The 17,838-nt window shown below is 28.8% G+C and overlaps 2 protein-coding genes across 3 annotated transcripts; one reads left to right on the plus strand and one right to left on the minus strand.

Moving 5' to 3' along the window:
- Positions 1-2,404, plus strand: LOC105778399 (transcription factor bHLH112). Its single transcript, XM_012602090.2, has 7 exons — positions 1-400; positions 485-809; positions 905-1,012; positions 1,122-1,187; positions 1,299-1,364; positions 1,751-1,798; positions 1,908-2,404. The coding sequence occupies exons 1-7, from the start codon at positions 108-110 to the stop codon at positions 2,058-2,060; spliced, it is 1,059 nt and encodes a 352-aa protein (XP_012457544.1). The 5' UTR covers positions 1-107; the 3' UTR covers positions 2,061-2,404.
- A 4,953-nt stretch (positions 2,405-7,357) lies between these two features.
- Positions 7,358-11,002, minus strand: LOC105778079 (probable NAD(P)H dehydrogenase (quinone) FQR1-like 1). 2 transcript variants are annotated; one of them, XM_012601665.2, is made up of 4 exons: positions 10,834-11,002; positions 9,406-9,499; positions 8,637-8,899; positions 7,358-7,810 (listed from the first exon to the last, which is right to left on the minus strand). In XM_012601665.2, the coding sequence occupies exons 1-4, from the start codon at positions 10,854-10,856 to the stop codon at positions 7,576-7,578; spliced, it is 615 nt and encodes a 204-aa protein (XP_012457119.1). In that variant the 5' UTR covers positions 10,857-11,002; the 3' UTR covers positions 7,358-7,575. The 2 variants fall into 2 exon arrangements, with proteins under 2 accessions (XP_012457119.1, XP_052477584.1); XM_052621624.1 differs by lacking the exon at positions 10,834-11,002 and adding an exon at positions 9,647-9,665.
- Positions 11,003-17,838: the final 6,836 nt, after the last annotated feature.

Consider the following 17,838-nt stretch of genomic DNA (forward strand, 5'->3'; position numbering starts at 1 on the left):
ATAAATCGCACATCTCCACCACACCTACATAAATTCCATTCTCTATATATATCTACATACACACGAACGTTCAACTCTCAAGGGAAAAAAAAGGACTAAATTGAACCATGGCAGAAGAATTTCAAGCAGCTATTTGTGGAGGAGGAGGAGGAACATGGTGGAATATTCCGACGAAAACCATGTTTTCAGGCTGTAATTCTCCGTTGTATTCGACGACAATTGCTGATATGGGTAGCTTCGGGTGGGGCAATGATATGGTAGCCACCGATGATATCATCATCAAGCCAAGGTCTTGTTACAATTCAGACAATAGTGGTACCAACAACAACAGCAGTATTTTGATCGATTCCACTTTGGGTTTTGGTCTTTCATCATCGGATAATTGGAACCAATCCTTGCTGTAAGTAAAAAAACAAGAATCATTTAAAAGACCCTTTTTTTTGTTTGTTTTTATTTTTATTTTTTATAATCTCCTTGTTTACAGCCGGAGTAATAATCAAGAGTTTCCAATGGATTCAACATATGAATGCCCTCCAACACTGTTATTCGACACTGACCCACAACAACAATCCGTTTTTAACAACAACAATCAGTCAATTAACTATATGTCTTGTTCTTCTTTATCATCATCACCTTCTTGGCCAAAACTAGCTCCACCATTGACGACAAAGCAGCAGCAACAACCACCTGTAGGTACTGGTACCTTACAATTCTCCAACAATACATCCTTTTGGAACGCATCTGCAACTGGCAACATATTACCTTCGTTGTATGAAGAGAAACCTAATTGTCCCACCTTGACTACAAAGGTAAATAATTAACAAAGTTTGAGATTTGGTCATGATAAAAAAAAAAAATACACTTCTGATTTTTTGTTTTTTGCAAATGGTTTTTATTTTCATAGACTAATATCGAAGAAGTTCGGAAAAATTCGAATTCGAAGAAAGCAAGTAATGAAACTCCACTCAAGAGGCCAAGACTTGAAACCCCATCTCCATTACCAACTTTTAAGGTATGGACAGTAAAAGCAACATTGAGGCCGTATGAATTTCACCAATTTTTTTCTTTATTTACTTTTCTTCCAAGTAAAGTGATAATTTACAGTCATTTTTTATGATCAGGTTCGAAAGGAAAAGCTAGGGGACCGAATCACTGCCCTCCAGCAATTGGTTTCACCTTTTGGAAAGGTAAATTTTTACCATATTCGAACTCGATGTGTTACTTAAAAGGATATATATCAAGCTTTACTTTTATATATATAACTTCGGGTTAATTTGTATTTAACCCTTTTTTTTCAGACTGATACTGCCTCAGTTCTACATGAAGCCATTGAATACATCAAGTTCCTCCATGATCAAGTCAATGTATGTTCCTCATTCTACATAAAAGTAGCCCTCCATATATATATTGTGGTAAAAGTAATGTGAAGCTTCTGTAATAGGCGTAAGATTACATTTTGCTTCTTTTACTAAAAAAAGAATAAATTAGTCTTTATATGCGGTAGAAATGAATGAAATCTTTAACATAAAGGATCAGATTGCTCTTTGATCTAATGTACAAGGACTAATTTACTTAATTTTTTAGTAGATATAGTAAAATGTATTCCAACTCTTAGTATAAGGGCTTCCATGATGCTTTTACCTATATATTGTTTAATATTATTGGATAAAGGCAAGCATATTCTCTGGAGAATTCTCAAATTTGTACTGAAAAAGAAAATAATGTTTATTGCTTTTTTACGTGATTTCAGGTTTTAAGTACTCCATACATGAAACAAGCAGCAGCTTCCATACAACAGGTAATAAAAAAAACCAAGATTTTCTAAGGCTGCTAATAAGTAATAACAACCAATTATTACTATTACAATTAATAATGAATATAATTGTCTTATTCGAACCACTTTGCAGAGTACTGATAAGTTGAAAGATCACCAAGAAGGTCCAAAACAAGACCTAAGAAGTCGTGGGCTATGTTTAGTGCCTGTTTCCAGCACATTCCCAGTTGCCAATGAAACACCAGCTGATTTTTGGACGCCAACGTTTGGTGGAACTTTCAGGTAGATTTAACAACAAAGAAAAAAGACAGCAAGGAATGATATAATGTAGGGCTAGCAGATGATTAGGAACCCCATTCCTTTGAAGGATTATTTTAAAAAAAAAGATGATAATGATAGGTTTTTTTTTTTTTAAAATTTCAATAATCCAAGTTTGACTTGTTAAATATAGTTTTGGAAGTGGGATTAGCAATAGGAACAAGTGCTAAATTCAGCGGAAAAATCAATATGAATTTAGCTGAAGTTAGCAGAAATGGGGGTTAAAGAGACTCTTTTTGTTCCTGTTGACTACGTGTATATCATCATCATCATCAAACAATAACTAAGATTATTATTGTTGTTTTTCTTGTATTTGAATTTTCTTTCTTTGAGTGGGTGTAGCTCGGTTGATTGTGATATTTTTGTTTTAAATTGCGCTATTAAATTATTAGTAAAATTATGTTTTGATTATTCGATTTTTAAAAATTAAAAGAATAATTATTGAAATATTAAAAAGTTTTTATTTAAGTCATTAATTTGTTCTTTTTTTTTTGTAATAAAAAAGTCTAGTTAGCGAGTTTCAAGCTATGATTTGACGATCAATACAGTGGATAAGTATCTATCAATGAGTAAAAGAACATACCTTAGATCTAAGTTGATTTGAAAATTAGTGCCGGAGAATAGAGAAAAAGGTTTTTGAATTTTGGTTCATAAGTTCGTGACATTCAAAGTTATTTCATAAAAAAAAATTAAATTGTAGAACAGAATCAAAATGAAAACTTTCGATTGATATAGGTGGTGTGAATAAATGAGGCCATACAATAGCGGTTTTAACAATCTAGCTAGTTAAAGGAAAACTTTCGAATAATTTAGTGATCATTTAGTAACTTTTTAAAATTAAGTAACCAAAAACATAAATTTACTAGTAATTTAAGTTCTTTAATGACGTAATTTTTTTCTGTTTTTTATTTTTGTCTTTATATAATATTTTGAATGAAGCAGTGGGAAGTCAGAGAGCGGCCCACTTCTCCTGCTTTTAGGTTTCAACATTTAATTTGCGATTTTAGTCCTTCTATTATATCGAAATTAGAAATTTAAGTAACTTATTTTAAATTGATATAATTTGACCTTCTACTATCATGATGTTATTAGTAGGTCTGAAAATTGTTTGGGCAAAAAACTAAGTATGTTTAAGATATGGACGAGCCTCATATATTAATATTTAAAGTTGGAGCATAGCTAATCCATTTTCAAGTTTATTAAATCATTTTGTTTTTTATATTATATATAAAAATTAATAAAATACATCTAACTAATAAAACTAAACATAAATCATATATTTTTAAAAAAATTTAAAAGTATCAACGATTTTAAATGGAATCTTATTATCCATTTAAAAATATAAGTTGGTTTGAATAAAATTTGAAACTCATATTTCAAGTCAGGTCAAGTTTGAATAAGTACGTATAGTATTGATATCATATATGGGCCTGACCTAAATTTGACTCTACCGAGACTATAATTACTTCCAATTTTGCATATGCATACGACTGCCTTGAGCCTTTAAAATTTTATTATCTTATTATAAATGTTGGGATTCAAATTACAAACGTGTTAAATGTTATCTTTTAAAAATGATTTATACGAAATAATTAAATTAAATTTGCGTTTAGTTTGATGGATGCTAAAATTTGTTTAACACATAAAATTTGTTTTAATTTGATCAGCATATTGATTTTTGCGAATTAATTTATTGCATAAATATTATTGAATTGTTAGTTTTATTATTTCCTCGCTTATAAATTATTCAACTGTGTATTTTTATTTAACAATAAAATTTAATAATGTTATTTAATTGGACTAACTTTTAATTTTCGTAAAATACGAGAATTAAACTCTAACGAAAATATAGAAATATGCGATTTTAGTATCTACAATGTTGTTTATATATTAAAATCAATTGTAAAAACAATTTGTACTATTTGATTAAATAGTATTTGAAATTTAGACTTAATATATTATAATATTAACTAATTTTTAAATATCATTTAGTTTATTTTTATTTACTTTTTCAAGTCATGTTTAGTGATGTCTAAAATCTACATTTTTAACTTTTTTGCTACAATTTTCAACAACATAACAAAACACTTAAAATTATTGTCAAATATATATTGTATTGAATATTTGAGAAGATGATATTAAAGCCAGAAGTTTACATGAGAGAATCCATTAAGATGCCATTTAAAGTCATTATTTCCTCAAATGGATGCTTTCAACCTTTTCCTAAATTAATTCAAGTTTGTTAAGTAATGTGAAAGAGAAAAAAACAATGATTGAGAACCTATTAAAGGTCTTAATTTATCAAGTGCCCCAAGGAAGCTTAATATTGAAGAATCCCCTGTGAGAAGGGGCTACTCATGAATTTTTTTCTCTTTAAAATAAAGTACTTTCAATTCTTATATTCTTGATTGCTACATTCTCTTTACACATGCTTTCTTTTCTATACTTTTTAGTGACTTTTGAATTGATTTGTTTGATGGGTATTGATTATATATGTCCCTAATTTGAAGCATCTTATTAGTATTAGTTTTTTTTGGTAATTATAGGAGGAAAATTCCTAAATAAATTAACTAATAATTAATTTTGAATATACACTTTTTTATGATCTCTGAAACTCTCTGTTAAATCTATACTATAAACTCCAAAAGGATCAATAAAACTAGCAATTCATGCTCCGTTGTAGTTGTTAGAGTTGTGCGACCCGAATCTCATCACTTGTTAAAGAAATAAAATACAGTGGCAAAATAAGGGGATCTGTAAGGGCAAAAGATCGAGGGCCGAGGACCATGCCACACAAGTAGAATCCGTATAGAACTAAACTTCTTCTATTTAACATTAAACTAGAATAAGGTTTTTCAACATTAGTAAATTTCTTTTCCTCTACCCGTGGTTTTTTTCCGAAAGAGTTTCCACATAAAATCTGTGTGTTCTTTTTTTGGGGAGATCATTCTATTGTCATTATCGACGTCTATTATAACAATAGTTTCGAAGACCCCTATCGTATTAATTTTTATTTGCAATAAAAAACTCTATTTGATTGATATTAATTCAAATATGATTAAATTTTGAATTAAACATGAAAAATAAACAGTTCGTATTTATCTAATTCAAATCAAATTAACACTTGAAATGATTTAACTCAACAAATTTAAATCACAGATCAAAATAACTTAAATTCAAAACAACAAAAACTTAAAACATGATTCATGTCAACCTAGCTAAAACTAATTTGATACACCCAAACAAGCAAGTCTAATCATTATCCATATAAATAAAAAAATAAAAAAAATGTATATTTGTTATATTTTTCCTATAAGGTTCCTTGAAATACAAAGACAGCAACATAAAGATTAAAGGGGAAAGCATCCAAGCATTTTTGTTGATATAAAGAAAGTGTATGTCTTATCAGTTTATGATGATCTATATATCATTCTTTGAACAATTAATTAATTAATTGCTGTCTTCTGCTACAAGTTCCCCCACTCGGCCCTCCCCTTTTTAGATTGGAAAAGGGTCATTTCTTTTCGATCCTTGGAATATAATCTTGTTCACCATTTACGAATCAAACCATATGGCTAATAATAGCCTTCTAAGGAAGTATGGCTACACCATTATTATATATTCTTCAAATCCTTATTATATAGGGACTTCCCAAATATTTTAACCAATTTTCAAGTGTTGAATTGATGGAAAAAAAAGGCGTTGTCGCCCAACTTCTTTCATCTCTTGTTTTGTCAGCCAGGTTCTTTGACCTCTCGGAAATGGTCCCGTTTCAAGAATATTTTCGACCACAAATGGCATTGTTTATATTCAAATATATCAATAATGAAAGTTTGATTCAATCTATCATAAAAAGTAGTCAAGATCTTTAAATTCTGTGTTCATACATTATACTTAATATATATGTGAGAAAAGATTCCTTGGTTGAATTCTCTAAATATATTATCTCAATGTATTAACATGATCTTCTACCTAACATAATCTATCATCATCGTTTTTCTACAATTTTTTTGCCAAAAAAAAAAGCATTGGTTACATGAAAGAAATGTAAATTAGATACCTCTACTGTACGCTCACAAAAAATTAGATTTATTGAATTCCTGATCATCAGGTGTTTATCGTCTCAAATGTGATTTGGGTTCGAATTGTGATTTTACCTTCTTCTTATAATTCTCCAAAAAATAAGTGGATCTATTAAAATTTTTTAACATTTATCAAAATTTTTAACACTGTAAATAAAAATGTTGGCATGTGTTTTTTCGTGTTTCAATATTTTAAAGTTATTTTTTTTTTAAATTTTGGCATATGAATTTGACAATTAAATCTATTTTGGTCTCTAAACTTGAAAATTGTAAAAATTGATGACATTACCAAATCTTAACAGAATCCAAGTCCAAAGATCAAAATAGATTTAGTTGTCAAGTTTAAATGACAAAATGAACACAAGAAATACTGATACTAAAATCAACTTGCCAAATTTAATGGTAAAAACATCTTTAACTTTCTTTTATCAAAGAAATATTTATAACAAATCGAGATAAATCTGAATACCATACATGAATTATGGTTTAATGTGCAATTGTATACATGAACTTTGATTTAATTTTGTGCAATTATATACATGAAATTTTAATTTGATCCAATTCTTGTAAACTATTAACACAATTATTGATATAACATTATTTTATGTTTATATATTGCATACATAAATAATTATATTCATTTAATATAAAAATATATTGATATATTTATTTCTTTAAATGTGTATGATTAAATTAAAATTAAAGTTTCACGTGTATAATTACATCAAATTAAAATTCGCATACACAATGATATATTAAATCAAAATTTATGTATAATTTTAAAATTCATCCCAAATAAATCCAAATCTTATGAACTTTGGTTTTTCTGGATTATACTATGTTTAGGCCTAAATCTAAACATATGATGGACCAGCCAGTCCACCATTTTATCTCATTATCCAGAAGCTTTGGACAAAGTATGCAATCCAATCAGCTAGAAATCTCAAATACTAACCAAAATTATATATACGATTATCCGGTTAATGGGACGGGTTTGGTTAGCTTTAGATCAGATTAATTTAGTGCTACATTTTCGAAAATTTTGAATTTAGATTTCAAGTCCGGTGATTATAAGTTTAGACAATTTCAGATTATTTGATAGGGTCCGGATGAAATATGATTATTATTTTTTTATTTTTTTATGATTAACTACAATATTATATATTGATAACACTTTCACATATAGTTTAATCGAGATAACAAATCCATTTGATTTAGACTTGGAAGAAAAACAATGTAAGTTCTGTGACAACAAATACAATCCCAACCAAAGCATACAAAGATTATTCTATGGAGAGAGTCTTGAACAAAGTAAAAATGAAAAGGCAAGAAAAACAAACACATGTTTATAAAGCTGAATATATATAGATATATATGTAGTAATTAGATAAGCCAAATCTCTCAAGCTATTGTTCCCTTGAGCTTCTTTGCAATGCCAGAAAAATACTTGCCTTGGTGGAAAGCTTGCCCTAACTCTAGCTCAGAGGGCTGTCTTGAACCATCCCCAGCAAATGTTCCAGCACCATAAGGGCTTCCACCTTTCACTTTCTCCATCTCAAACATACCAGCACCAAAAGTGTACCCAATGGGCACAAATAGCATTCCATGGTGAACCAGTTGAGTGATTGCAGTTAAGCTGAGAAAGGGTTTTCAAATTAGAAATGGTTTGAAAGTTCTAGTTGGGTTAATTTCACCATACGTCCTCCAGCTACACCTTGAATTTCTAAATCGGTCCCAAGTTTCAAAACGTTATAATTGAATTTTTTTTATTTTAGTATCATAAATGCCAACTTGATGTAAACATGTGTGCATCTAATGCATGGATAGCTTGAATCTGATGTGTTAAAAATAGAAAAAAGATATAATAAATTTAGCCCTTAATTTTTACCCATTTTGTCACTTTAGCCCTATTTTTCAAAATTTAGTCAATTTTTTTTATTATATAAAAGCTTATTGAATTGTTAAAATTTAACGGTATTAACGTGACATCCTGTATAACAATCTACATGTACTTCATTACTAACATGAATAAATAATTTTAGAGATTTTATGAACTTATAAAATTTGTTGATCAATTTAGGTTTTTTAAAAAAAATTATGAAGTACATGTGAACTGACATGCACTATTATGCCAATGCCATTAAAATCTTAATCATCTAGTCAACTTTTTCATCTAACAAATTGACTAAAATTTGAAGGTTAAGGGGCAAAGTGATTGTTCAAAAATAATAATTAGGACTAAAGTGACAAAAATAAATAAATATCAGGTGCTAAATTTATCATTATGCCAAAAAAGGAATATTGCTTTAAATATTCTCCACGTTGGGCCTAAATTCATGTTGGCTACACATTTTAGAGTTTAGAAACCAATTTAGAATTTGAACGATAGTTTAGAGAGGTTTGGTGCAATTAATCCGTTCAGTTTGATATTTTTGTAATAGTCTAAGGTGCAAAATACTCACGGAGTAGTTTCTTGTCCACCACCTTGGGAGCCAGTGCTGTAGAAAATGCCAGCAGGTTTACCAGCAAGGGCTTGTGTTCTCCATAGACCACCAGTTGCATCCATGAATGCTTTAAACTGTGCAGCCATCATCCCAAATCTAGTTGGAAACCCAAATAGCACACCATCTGCCTCCGTCAGCTCATCTGGTGTTATGATAGGGGCATCTGTCTTTGGTGGTGCTCCCATTTTCCCAAGAACTTCTTCTGGTAGTGTTTCTGCTACCTGTCAAAGCTCCCAATTTGCCAATATAGGTTAAACAAATATAAAATATAGTCCAAGTGGTAAAATTACCTGTCATTACATTTTGTCCATCAGTTAAAAAAAAATTAAATTAGTAATTTTATGTTAAATCAAAGAGTAAACGATCTTATTATCGAAAAATTCAATCTATTTTTACTATTAAAATTTGGTCCCTATACATCAGGATGAGGGACACATGGCACGCCACGTGTAAATGTTTGATTATTCTGTCAACTATACTAGTTTTTAACATTAAAATGAATAAAATATTTAACAAAAAGGATTAATTTATTTTTTGATCTAACATATAAAGACTAATTTATCTATTTGTTGAGTAAAAAAGAACAAAATACAATCTAATTTTTAATATAAGAGTCTCTGTTCCAAATAAATATAAAACAAAATCGATTATAAAAATTGACAATCTAAACCTATCCAATCCAATAACACCACATATTAGGAAGATAACATTGAGAGGATAATCAAACCTGCCAAAGTTTGACTTCCACTCCCTCAACAGATTCAGCTCCTTTCTTTATCTCTTGGGCCAGTTTCTCAACATGTCCATACATGGAATAGTATCTGCATCACCAATAGCCATTTAGTTTCCAGAAAAACAAACATTTTTGGTTGACAATGCAACAGTTTTCCAATACCATAACAAGGAAATATCATCAATAAGAAAAACCCTATTATAATAAAGAAACGGATTAATATATCACTTAGTACCTGAATTTGATTTTAATATTCAACTTGATACTTAGACTAAACTATATAGTGATCTAATGAGTGTTTGACATGTGTGTTCTAGTCAAATTAAACATTGAAGTCAAATCAAATATTAAACTATCAAATAGAAAAAAATGCATATATCAAAGTTAACATTGAAGCCAAACTCAAACATTAAATTTGAACACTAAAAAAAACTGACATACTATATTGAACATTTAAACCAAATTTAGCCCCAAGTAAAATATTATCCCTAAAGAAAACTATGACAACCCAAAATGCATCAAAAGAAAGTGGTTGATGGGACACCCATGTCTGTCAAACAAGGAAAGACAAATGGTGGTTGTTTTGTTTTCTATGTTGGCACGCATGAAAACAGTTCTCCTACATCCATTATCCATATCATCTACACACAAATATATATATATATATATATATATCCTTTCTAGAAGGAAAGTAAAAGGTGATATTGAAGAACTATTATATAAGCTTATCTGTAAGCATTTTAAAGCCATGAAAATGAAATCCACTTTGTAAATTATATACCCGCAATAAACTCACAATAGTAATGGATGTTGGGACCACCTTATAAAAAAGCCAGCAAATTTATATATTTTCTCCTAATTATGATTTCAATGGTAGGTCATGTTTCACAATCAAATTATTTTGGTTTCTTGCTAAATAATAGCAATTTTCTTTGTTGTTTTTTCTCACTTGGATGATTAAACAGAGTTGTTCATATCAAGTAAAACTATGTATTACACGCATTTACACAAGTACACCAAAATATGAACAAAAGAGGCCTTTTTTCTTACGTGTAAATAATTTAACCGGAATCCTATTATTAACATTCAAATTAATCTCTTTTTTCTTCAATTAAAAGGAGACTTTTGGAAATGTTTGTAAGAAAAGAACAGAGGAATATTGTACATAGCTTAAACTCCTTTTAACAGAGACTATGTAAAAATGATTTAATCACTAAAAAGAAAAACCCAGAACCCAAATTAGATGATTTCATTAAGGAAAAATTTTTAGAAAATGAAGGAATATTTATAATATAATGGGTAGATGAAGAAGAGAAAAAAGTGCAAGAAAAGAAAAACAGAGCAAGACCAGAACCGTAACAAGAGATTCCAGTTTGGTTACAAAGAAGAGCAAAAACAATGAAACAAGATTAGAATTCTTACACAATGTAGACTTTGGTGACCATTTTCTCTTTTGGTTAACTCTGGGTGTTTGGTTTTTTGTTGTTGTTGTTGGTTTAATGGAAATGCCCTGTTTTTTAAGCAGCGAGGGAGGAGAGAACAGAGGGAAGGAGGCCCTTTATTTATAGTGACGTTTTAAGTATGATATTTTGGTATTTTCTTTTTTATAGTTGCATTTATTTAAGCCAAAAAAATTAGAGGAAATAGGTTAACATAATATATATATATATATATATATATATATATTGAATTTTATGGCTTGTATTAGTTTAAATTATAATGTTTCTCATTTATTTAATTTTTATTTTTAAATATCAATTAAATATAAAAACTTTACTAAACTACCACTCTTCCATTATTTATTACTTTAGTTTGTATTTAAAGAAGTTACAAATTATTTTATGTAATTTTGTCCTATAGCTTAAGCAGCCGCATGGAATAGCATGTTAATTAAAATCAGTAACGTATGAGCACGACTTATTCCCACATTAATTTTTTTATATGTTTCCTATATTTAATCAGATAATGTGTTTTATTAAATCAAAATATATATAAATTTACTAATCCTCTTTTTCAAAGGATTAGAAATTACAATATATTATAAGTCATAATCAATTGAGTCTTAGTTAGATTGATATGATTATTGTTACCAATGCATGAGTACAAGTGTATTGAAACGCATTATCCTCTTATTTATGAGTGGGGAATGGGCTATAGGTAATTTTAGACATTGTGTAAAAAAAAAGAGATATAATCCGAACTTATAATAAAATTATTAAAAAATTATAAATAAATAGTTGGGTTTAGACATAATAAATATTATATTGTAACAATATATTATGTCAATGACTGCTAAACTTATATTATTTTAAGAACAAGATGTATATTTTTATTTTTATTTACAGTAAAGATCCATTGATTATGGACAGAAAGTATGGAGCTCATTAAATTAATGCATTAGACTCTGATCTGAATCTATTAGTTACAAGGTCAAGATCATTAAGTCTGTATATATATATATATATATATATTACAGATTCAGATTTGTGGAGAGAAATGGATGGATTATTTGGTGCTAGAAATTACAGCCATTTGCTTTCGATGTTGACTTTGTGATCTTAACATGAATGAAGTTAGATTAGATTAGAACTGTAACTTAGGTGGATGGACGTGATCAATTCGAAGTGTAAAAATTTGGATATTTTAAGTTAGATCAAATTTGGGATCGATTAATTGGAATTTGAATTTCATATTTTTTGGTCATTATAAATTTAGTTCATTTTAAGTTCGAACAATTGACCCGAATCATTCGAGTTTGGGATACTTGTTGGGATTTTTTTTAAAAATTTAGGTTAATTTAAATTGAACAAATTCAAATTAATCAAATTATTATGGGAAATAAAAAAGGGTAACATTGATATAATTTCTAATCTTGACTTTTAATCCCCTAAACAAAGATGATTTAGCTCATCAAATTCAACACTTGAATTGTAATTTCCATGAAATCTATGCAGTGTAGAATGGGGAGATGTTAGGAAGTCATAGCCGTTTTTGTGCCAATAACTTTCTTGTTTTCCCATTTAAAATTTCCAAGTCAAAACCAGAATAATGTACAAATTTTTTTATATAAATATTTTATGCTATTTTAATAACTCCATTAACAAAGAAAATTAAAGTTCATAACTTTACAAAGATAATATTAAGGTCGTGTTCTCTGCCCCAATTTGTGGGTGGTGGTGTCATTATGGTTGCAGGCGGCTAATATTAAGTTTATTTATACATAATTAGCGCCCACTTCAAATATTAAAAATGATATTGTTAAAAAGGACAATCATAAACTCTCGAAAAATTTAATTTGTATGGACCATAAAATAAATATAAAAGGTCCTTTGATTATACAAAAAAATGATATCATCTTAACACTGCTTGTGAATTTTTTTCCCCACTAATAATGTACCTAATAATAATAATATACGTGGTAAAAGTATCATAGAGGTCCTTGTACTAAGAATTAGATTGCATTTTACTTCTTTACTTCAAAAATGGACAAATTAGTCCCTGTATGTTAGGTTAAAGAGCAAACTGGCCCTTTTTGTGGTGTGCTAGATGTATCTCATTATAACGTACAAGGATCAATTTTTAACAGCAAAAATGGCTGAAATTTTTAATAGAATGATCAATTCACTATTTGATTTAATATATAGTAACTAATTTATCCATATTTTGAATAAAGAGAATAAAATGTAATTTAACTTCTAGTACAAAACGTCTATTATACTTTTACCTAATATATATATATATATATATATATAAGAGTAAGTATGATTTGAATTAAATAAAGAGAAGATAAATTTGTTAATAAGAGGTTATCACATGGTGTGGTGTGTTTTAGTTTGAAATTATTTATATTTGTCTACAATCTAGAGGGATCTACAATTGGCATCAATGACCATTGTCTTCAATTTTCATCCTATTTACGCATATATAGTTTGTATACACCTAATACCACCATTATTACAATACATCCCATAATTACAAGTATTATAATCATTATTGGTGTTGTGGTTTTTCATCTTCTACATTGCTCTTCTTTGCATGCACTCTTTGATCTTTTTTTTTGGCTTGACTTGAGTGAGCTTCATCATTGCATTTCACTTGTTTTGCACTTCTTTTGATAAGATGTGTGATGAGAATAAGAGACCCCCAAGTTTCAATTTTTGAGAAAAAATATATATAATTATAAAATTTCGGGATATGGAAATTTTAATTTTTTAATTTGATAATTTTCTCAATTTCGTTCTTTGAATTTTATTTTGTTCACGTAATTTTGAAATTTGACAATTCTTTTCGCTTTTAATCCATGTACCAAGTCATCATTGTTTTATTAAAAATAATTTTCTAGGTGATGTGGCATACATTAGAGTGCCACCTCATGGACCATGTCTGAAAAAAAATGCATATGAAAACAATATACATGAAAACAAAATTTGTAATCAAACAAAGATATATAGATAACTAGTGATTAGTTCATAAATTTTGGTAGTAGTTATACCTAATATTTTCTTCATAACATTAATTCATAAAGAATTGAACATTGACTTATTTGGTAAGTGGTAAACCCTAAACTTAAGATAGCATGTGTTAAGCTGTCATAAACTTACTCTAGAGAAGAAGCTTTCTTATAAAATTATTTTGAATAATGTTTTTAATTCAATCCAAAGCTATTGACCCCATTATTACCATGAAGTGAAATAGTGGCCAAAGTGGTACATTCAAAACCTATTTTTTGGGTTGAAAATCTTGGAAAAGTGAACAGTTAGAAAGTTCAGGCTTTAGACCTTTGGGTACCTACCAAAAATATAGGGTATGGTACAAATGGCTTGTTACTTTTTCATCCACGAGTGTTTCCATAGGACCCCAATTTCATCATAACCCAACAAATATAGCATTTGCTTGTAAATGTGGGGAGGGAAACCAAATGTCTAAATTGGTGTTTGAATTGGGGGAATGTTTTAAGTATTTCTAGTAATAAAATTACATGAATTTAGTTTTTTGAGTTTTAATTCGGTTGATATCTTTGTTATTTTAATAACTTAAAAGATGAGGGTTTCAACGCATAATGTCCTTCATTTTAGAGATTGGGGTTATAGTTATGGACAAGAGCCATCCCTCGGCCCCTTAAAAAATAAGAAATTTCTGCTTTAGACCTCTTAGAATTCAAAAAATCAGAAGTTAATATACGGTAAAGTTAAAATTTGGCCCCCACAAAATGTTAAATTTTTGATTTAATCATTTCAAAAACCATAAAAATATAAGTCAATGCAATGACAAAATTATATTTTAACTATTGTAAAATCTATAACTTAATATCGATCCCTTTAAAAAATTCTAACAGTCTTTAGTTATGGGTAATTTAAGAATTGTTCAAATTAACTATATTATTGAATTTTGATACTAATAATATTATATTATTTGCTAAACCCAAACATGAAAATGTAATTCCAAAATCATCAAACACCCGCCTATTACTATTTTCTTTATTATCTTCTTCAATCTTCATCCCCAAACCCAAAGACCTTTACCACAACCTTCTACTCCATAATCATGGTTATAATTTTGGCCCTTCTTTTAGGTGGTTGGTATTGGTATTGGCTTTTTTTTTTGGAAGATCATTAGCATTATGGACTCTATCAAGGTTCATGTTGGACTCACCACTAAATTATACACACTTTGGGACTGTTGGTAAACCACCATAAAGAAAAACCCCATGGTCAAAAGATGTGATGTTGAAGTCCACCACTTTTTGTTGAGCTGATGTGCCCCCAAATCCCAAACCAATAATACACGTTATAGATGATTAAAAGCATTAGTTGCCCCCTAACCCACCTTGTCTTTTGCATATATATTAGTATTTCTTTTGCCACTACTTAATCTTCCTCAATTAGTTTTACTTTCTTTTTTTTTTTTCGTTTGGTTTCTTTTTCCATGGCCATATAAGTTCAATGTTTTTCACTGTGATTCATGATTAGGTTTCAATTCGCACATGTTCATTATTAGGCTTAAAAGTAATAATTTTAATATTGACTCGAATTCTAATTCACAATTTAATTATTATGGAATCAGATGTAATTTTATGAACGAAAAGTTACTTGCCAATTAAGTTATTTGATAGTTGAGTTTATTTGATCAAGTAACAATGCTATAAATACAAAATATATTTTAAATGTTTGAATAGATAATTATGAAAGAAATGAAAGTTTCACAGACTTTTATTTGATTGAACTGTTAAAATGAAAGAAAATAATTGATTATAATTAAATTTTCTAATTATATTCTTATTATAAAATAACTTTTATGTAAAAGATTATTAGGATAAAATGATATTCACATCTTAAAAGCAAAATTATTTTCCTTCTCTCAATTTTCCCTCTAAACTGACAAAGGAAAATAAAGACTTTCCTTGGCTTAAATAAAAAAAGTTAACCAAACACGAGAAATGGTGTTGTTTTCCTCTTACTTTTCTTCCAGTTCAATCCTGTATTCTTTGTAAGATAGGCTTTAACTTTGTTTGTGCAAAAGTTATAAGTTGTTAGGAAGGAATTAAATCATCAAGTTGGGTATAATGATAAAACATTATTGATAACAACATTTGCGAATCTCGAACAAATTAATCCTTTTAAATTATAAAATAAACAAGAAAAATACCTTGATAATATATATATATAAAAAGTGGCTTGTACTTTAACGGTGCAAAAGTTTCTTTGTCGTAATGTTTTGTTTTAGATTACACTTTCACCCCACAAATTCCCTAATCCAAATGTTTTGACACCCAACATTTGTGTCCTAAAACACAGACTTGAAAGCCCAAAGACAAAATTATAAACTCAAAGCCAGTGGCTTATCATCAATGACTTAATAAGCATTGCACTTTTGCCATTCAAGTTTTTTTCTTTATTTTAACCTTCATGTCAATTTTACGGTGTATGAAAAGAAAATTCTTTCGGAGTTTGTTATCTCCATAATTTAAATCTCTATTTTTTTTTAAGAATGCAATATACCTTATCACTACACCCAGAGACGAAAGAAGAGGGTAGACAGAGGCCTTGGTTCCTCCTAAAATGAAAATTTATAAAATTTTAAGTAAAAAAAGGGTAAAACTATAGTTTATTTTCTCAAAAATAATAAAAATTTAATTAAATCATTCAAAATAGTAAAATTACATTTTAATTTTCATTAAAATATAAAACTCAATCTCAATTCATAAAAAAATACTTGGTGATATAAAAGAAAAAAATAGCAGCCAATGTTGGCAACCTCTCTTATGCTGTTGCCTTTACATGAGGCAAGGCTCTTTTGTCTTCCATGATTTGGTTTGCTAAGTTGGGCTATGTTGCCATCAAACAATTAAAGAATGAAAAAGAAAAGGTAAAAACCGAAATAAAGTACACCTTCTTGGATTGGACCGACAAAGACCACTTTCATTATTTTTTGTACTAATATAATAATTCAACCAACATATAGTAAAATAAAAAGAAAAGCCCAATAAGCTTTGCTTCTTTCAGCAGACAATTGCCTTTCTTTTACTTTTCTAACGCATGCTTCCGCATAATTCCCTAAAACGTACTCTCCATTGTTTCAACTTTCCAAAAAGAAAGAAAAAGAAATAGTAATTTACGCCAATGACATGGATTCAAATCTACTTACACCTCTTTTTCTTCCCATTGTTGTTTATTTTACCATCCATCATGATTCATCTTCAAGTTTTGATTTTGAATTTTTTTTCTTCAAAATACATTCTGCCTTACCCAATTTCTTCTTACAATACCTATTATGGGCAAAGCCCAACCATTTTATTCTAAACTAAGGTAATCGGTAAAACTATCATAGAGTCAGGAGTCAAATTACATTTTGCTCCCTTTACCTAAAAAAAAGGAGTCAGATCAAAGAATAAATCGATCAATTTCTACTGTTAAAAACAGAGGAGACGGACAAAATAATCAGATAATTATACATGGTGTGCTACTTGTACTCGTGCTAACATATAGAGACTGATTTTTAATAGTAGAAATGGATGAAATTTTTAAAAGAATAAGTTTACTCTTTGATTTATCATATAAAGACTAGAGAATAAGTACAATTCAACTCCTAATACCGCTTTTCTGGCTTATGCCAAGATGAAAAGTTTACAATTTTGGCTACATTACAATCTCCATAATCAAACAAATTATCACTCCAAAAGTCCAAAGGTCAAATTCATAATGGACCACTTAGGCATGCATATTAAGAATACCAACATTTCAAAACCTATACATTGTAATCACCAAGCAATCTCAACATCCAAAATTGAATAAAACAAGGAAAACAGAAAGTCTTGAATCTCACTCAAATGGTTGCAAATATGCAAAACTAGAAAATTGAACACTGAAAGTAACTTATCAAAGTATACCATTTGCTAAAGTTCAATGCTTTGATTGAATCACAAACATT

This window comes from Gossypium raimondii, chromosome 10 (genome assembly GCF_025698545.1).
Source record: "Gossypium raimondii isolate GPD5lz chromosome 10, ASM2569854v1, whole genome shotgun sequence".
In the NCBI taxonomy this organism is placed as follows: domain Eukaryota; kingdom Viridiplantae; phylum Streptophyta; class Magnoliopsida; order Malvales; family Malvaceae; genus Gossypium; species Gossypium raimondii.